This window comes from Sorex araneus, chromosome 2 (genome assembly GCF_027595985.1).
Source record: "Sorex araneus isolate mSorAra2 chromosome 2, mSorAra2.pri, whole genome shotgun sequence".
Classification (NCBI taxonomy): domain Eukaryota; kingdom Metazoa; phylum Chordata; class Mammalia; order Eulipotyphla; family Soricidae; genus Sorex; species Sorex araneus.
The window spans coordinates 8,404,116-8,410,115 of NC_073303.1; the positions used below are offsets into that span (position 1 = coordinate 8,404,116).

The 6,000-nt window shown below is 42.9% G+C and overlaps 1 protein-coding gene across 1 annotated transcript in view; it reads left to right on the plus strand.

The window, feature by feature from the left end:
• LOC129402536 (E3 ubiquitin-protein ligase TRIM38-like) overlaps nucleotides 1–4,849 on the plus strand; it is a 29,705-nt gene extending 24,856 nt beyond the window's left edge. Inside the window, exon 5 of the mRNA XM_055129480.1 lies at nucleotides 4,323–4,849. Within this exon, the coding sequence (XP_054985455.1) occupies nucleotides 4,323–4,849 (527 nt within the window). The remainder of the gene's footprint in view (nucleotides 1–4,322) is intronic.
• Nucleotides 4,850–6,000: the final 1,151 nt, after the last annotated feature.

Here is a 6,000-nt window from a genome sequence, read left to right on the forward strand (position 1 = left end):
CGTTGCCCCTCATTCCCGTCTTCTCTTGTCTCTCCCGCTCATCTCTCCGTGCTCCATTTAGCAGCCTGGGCTCTCTCTCTCCATGGGCCTGCTCCTGTATTCTTTTCTACATTCTTCTCCCTGTCCCCCTTGCTAGTCTCTCCTCAGTCCATCTTGCTGCCCTGCTCTCTCTCTCATCTCTCTCCAACTCTTTCATCTCTCCAAATCCCCTCCCACATTGGGCATTAGGGGTTAGACACTACACGCCATCTGGTAGCAAAATCAACATAAGAAAGCCCTTCCTAACCGCCTATCAGAGTCAAATGTGGAAACACCATCTATGGATATTCCTCTTCTCCTTAGTCCAATAACTTAATTAACATCTTCATTCTACTTCTTAATATTAGTTATTTTGTATGGACACAGTAAGAGATAGATTGAGCTTGTTAGGTGGCTGTCCCTGGGAACATCTCACTACAGACTCAGACTACAGTGCCCAGGCCAGATTAATCGTTCCTAACCCTAGCAGGGTCTGAATCTAGTTAATATTTTTTGGATCATGACAGAATTTGTCCGGGACCAAGCTCTTAACTTATAGTTAAGCATTATGGCACTTTGGCCAGGCCCATTTTGATGCCAGGGTAGCACATAGCTCAGAGCTTGCCCTGGGTCCATCCAGTCTCTCGTTGGGACCCTGCTTTTGGGGTGCTGGGAAGTAAGGGCAACTGAGGCTTGAGTCAAGAGAACAGATGTCCAGGAGGTAGATATCATTCAGAGTTAACTTACTCCCAAGTTACAACAGCATAGCATTAACTGTCTTCTTGTGTCCATACAAAAAGGACATTGCTCTGACTTAACTATGCAAAGGACTTAATGAGAAGAGAAAAATAATATTTACAGATCAACAGTGCACAAAGAAAGAGGTTACAAATAAACACAGAGGAATGGGAGCACTATGATGGGAGTAACGCAATAAACCTAAGCTCCCTGTGGCAAGGTGGAAAGGACAAGCCAATGTTATCCTACAGTGCACTTTCACGTGCATGATTTTATTTGTTATTCATTTTAACAGATGTTGATATTATGATTAAAAACTCTTCTCTTTCTGACTGTATAAGGATTTAAATTTATCTCTCAGTGATTTGTCTCTAAGCTCATTGTCTTAGGGTTAAAGAAAGCAGTGTGCATGGTACAATTTACTTAATTTTTTTAAAATATATGGATTCGCTTGAGATTTTAAAAAATAAATTATGAGGTGATATCTGACTGTGCCTTTAGCTCCTCCCTGACTTTATGTTCAATGATCACTCCTGGTAGTACAGGGAATCGAACCTGCGGCAACCCAGTTGGAGGCAAGCATCTTACTCACTGTTGTGTCTCTCTGGCACTGTTTACGTTTATTAACTTTCTTCACATGACACTTTGGATTTTTCCCAAGTTTTGGTAATGCCAACTGAAACCCAACTCATTTGTGGGTCAGACTCATGATAACTCGTTGGAGAAAATATAACAGATTACTTATAAAGATGAAAAGTAGGGTAGAGAACAAGGACTAGTCCAGCACCCAAGGCAGGAATGGGCAGACAACCATCATTGGCCTGGGCCTCAAGTGGCAGGTAGAGGGCGCTGTGAGGGTGGGAGAGTGTGACAGGGAAGAGGAATGCAGAGCCTGCCAGTCAGCATGGGAGGGCCATGAGTACTTCACACTGCTGCTCAGTTGCTTTGTGCCCCAGGGCCTTCTCATCTGCTTCCTGTTAGTTGAAATAAGCAGAGAGAGATGGGGAAAAGGGCCCGGGGATGTGTCCACAGTCTTTCAGGGAGCAAACCAGATGGGAAAAGTGGTAAAGACCAGTAGAGATTTGAAGGAACACTGAGAACATCCAGCACAGAAAGTATTTCTGCAGAGGGGATTGAAGTTCCTGGGAAATCAGTACAACTCCTTGTTCTTAACTTGGTAACCCAGTGAGTGGGTGACTTTCTTAGTGGTTACTAAGTGGTTAACATTCTATGGACCTGAGCAATAGTACAGGGTGTAAGGCATTTTCCTAGCATAGAGTTTGATCCTCGGCATCCCATAAGGACCCCTTAGTTCCTCCAGGAGCAATTCCTGAGTGCAGACCCAGAAGAAACCCCGAGCATTGCTGATGTGGACCCCAGAAACAAACAAAAAAAACAATCTATTGACACATTTAATTTTGAAAATTTTATTACACATTCAGGATCCCACTTATGTTTATCATCTATTTTCCTGTTTAATTCGACTATGATCAAGTAGTTTTTATGTATATTGACCATAGTTATTTTACATTTCAATAATTTCTATAGAGTACTATTATCTAACATAGAAATTGGAGCTAATACTTATATCCATGTGTCTAGCATGTATTTGTAACTTAATAAAATTCTAGGTTTTTAATCGCATTCAATGATATTCATTGTCTTTATTACCATTCTGATGCAGATTTTGTATTTGTTAGTTGGAGAAGGAATAGTTTTATTTCTCCCTCAATATTCCATGATTTCTCATAAAGAAAAATGAACTTTGCAAGTAGCAAAGAACATGTAAATTCTGGTTAGTTCTAAAAGATAAAAATGTTATAACCTAGAGATAAGGATAATAATCATATTATTACTAGAAATTCTTAGGTACTTCCCATTAAGCAGACGTTTTAATAAATACTATTTCTAGTTCACTCGGTCTTTCCCAACAGTCTCTGTGACATACACAGAGATTGCTATTTTAGACTCAAAATGACTCATGGATAATAAGAACAAAAACTTAGATTTTGAATATAGGCAAGCTTTATTCTTAAAAAGATCTAAGTACCAAAACATGTCAGGAGGGATGCTGACAATGGTGGTGAGTTTGCAGTTAGAACATTGAATGCCTGAAACTCTGTTGTCAACAGTTTGGTAAACTGCAGAGCATCCTGTCATATGCCCCCTCCCGCCCCCCACCAAACCATATGAGTGATCCGTGAGTGCACAGCCAGAGTAAGCACTGAATATTGCTGGATGTGGCCCCCAAACAGAAAATAAAAAAATTAAACTGTAAAAAACTAAAGCTCGCCGAAGGGCGAGTGCACTCACGGCTCTCCGGGCGGCTCTGTCTCACCACCCGCGTTCGGTGCTCTGGAACCGCAGTGTGTGGACTGGATCGGGACGGCCGGTGGTCAAGGACAGGCGAAGGAAGAATGAGGACCAAGCTGGTTGCTGATTAGTTACCGTTTATACAATCTTCAATCTTTCTCATCTCCCGCACTCCCAGCTCCAGCCTCTCTCTGGATCTACTGCTCAACTGTTGCCTCTCTCTGGCTTCTCTCTCTCCTCCTACTTGTCTCTCCCACCTTGCCCTCTAGGCTACAACCAGCCAAGTAGCCAAATCAACATAAGAAAGCCCTTCCTGAGGGCAGGGCACTCCAAAGCCCTTCCTCACTCTTAAGGTTTTTTTCTTTTCCTTCACTCTTAAGGTTTTTTTCTTTTCCTTAGTCGAGGAACTTATTAACATCTCAATACTAGTTATTTTTGTATGGACATAGCAAGGGATACATTGAGGCTTGCAAGGCAGCTCTCCTGGCAACATCTTGCCACAGGCTCAGACCACAGCACTCAGGCCAGATTAATCATTCCTCACCCTAGCAGGGTCCAAATCTAGTATCACTGTTTGGATCATGACAGCATTTGTCCATGATCAAGCTCTTAACTTACAGTTAAGCATTAGGCACTTTGGCCAGGCCCATCTCGATGCCAGGGTAGCACACAACTCACCACTTGCCCTGGGTCCTTCTTGTCCCACGTCTGGACCGTGCTTTGGGGGTGCTAGGAAGTAAGGGAAGCTGAGGCTTAGGTCAAGAGAACAGATGCCCTGGAGAAAAATATCATGTAGAGTCAAATGACTCCCAGGTTACAAAAGCATAACATTTGTTAAGTCTTCCTGTGTCCATACAGAAAGGACTTGCTCTGAATAAACTATGCAAAGGACTCAAGGAGAAGAGAAAAACATTATTTACAAGTCAACAGAACACTAAGAAAGAAGCTACAAATAAACAAAGAGGAATAGGAGCACTGTAACGGGAGTAACCCAATAAACCTAAACTACTGAGGCTATGTTATCCTACATTAAACCAAGTTTTTTTTCGAGCTGGCACTATACTACAATAGGTAGAATGCTGCCTGATACACCACCAAATCCCCGGCTTCCTATAGTACAGCCCCAGGAGTGATTTCTGAGCACAGGGACAGTACTATGCCCTGAGCACTGCCTGGTGTGCACCCTACATCCTCTCCCACCTCCAAATTAAAAAATTTAAAAGAAACAGGTCTTTTTCTTTTCTTTTTCCCAGTCAAGGTGACTCTGGATCCAGACACTGCTCACCCAGGATTAGATGTTTCTGATAATCAGAGAAGAGTGTGTAATGTTGGAAAAGATTTCTTTAGATTTTTTCCGAAGCCTCAAACTGCTGGAGGATTCACTGCCTTACCCTGTGTCCTGGGCCGTGAGCGCTTCACCGCAGGAAGACATTACTTTGAAGTGGAGGTGCGAGAAGGAATCGAGTGGAGTGTAGGATTTTGTCTGGAAAATGTGCCAAGGGACACATCGATGCCTGGGTCTGGATTCTGGATTATCAAACTGAAAAAGAACAAGATGGGTTTAGCCCTTTCTTCTTATGCCACTCCCTTAACACTGAGCAGCCAACCTGAAGTAGTAGGGATTGTGCTAGACTGTGACGCTGGGCTTGTGTCCTTCTACGATGCCACTACTGGTTCCCACATCTACACCTTCCCAAAGGCCTCCTTCTCTCATGCACTCAGACCTTATTTCCAGGTTCATATGTTCTCTTCCTTGTTCCTGATTTCCTCAGATGAGTAAGAAAAAAAAAAAGAAAAGTCTCATTTTAGTTAAACCGGCCTGGGAAGTAGTTGGTAAATCTAGGTGGGAACAGAAATTGAACTAATTTCTTCCTGGGTGTTCCTCGTACCTAAAATATTACCTCAAGCATTTGTAATGCATAAAACTGCATCCAAAGAGATTCACAAAGGGATCTCGGAACTGAGCAGCTCGCTGCAGAGATGCCTCCAGACTGTGCAACAGGCCACTTTTACTGGGCTACTCCAGATGGGAGCAGGTGCTGTCCCGCCACCCCTCCCCTAGGAATCCAGGTGGCCGCCATCCTCCAGAACCCAATAAGAAGCCCAGGCATGCGGGATCAGTAAAGGCAAACACCAGGCCTGATGGGACAGGGGAGGAGCTGGTCTCTCTCGATCCCCACCAACCTTGAAATGACACCCACGAACTGCCCCTCCAGCTACTTATTATGCTCCTTAACAGCCATCATACAGAGACACACAAACAAATCGCAGAACTGAGCAGCTCACTGCAGACATCTCTCCAGACCCTAAATATTAAAATTTTAAAATTCCAGGATCATATGTCCATGAGAGACCATATACTATTCATAGCAAGCAATACAAAACAAATTGTCTACAATTGCCATTTCAGCAAGTTTGAGGGGTGGTGGGAAAATTCCAAATAATAGTGGGACTGGTGTCGAAATATGGAATGTAATCAAAGTGGAGAGAGAGTTGTGAAAATTGTCTGCCACACAGGCAGGGGAAGGGTTGGGATAGGGGGATTGTGGGGGATTTGGGGATGGAAAATGTGCACTAGTGAAGGTATGGGTATTTTATCATTGTATAACTGAAACTTAAACATGAAAGCTTTGTAATTGAATCTCATGGTGATTTAATTAAAATAAATAAATAAACTGCATTCAAGTAATGTATATTCAGACTATAACACAAAAGATAACAAGTCTGCACTATTGTGGAATAAAGGGAGATATTTTTACTGCATTGCATGTTTCACAGAGTGTCTTCTCTCCTCTCTACATGATTTCAGATCTTTAATTTCCAAGACAACCTAACAGGCCAGTGAGCAGGATGACAGTAGCTCAGGAGGTTCAGGTTCTCTCTGCTTGTTTGGAACTATATGAACTCATGGGGAGGGAATAAGGAAAGCTG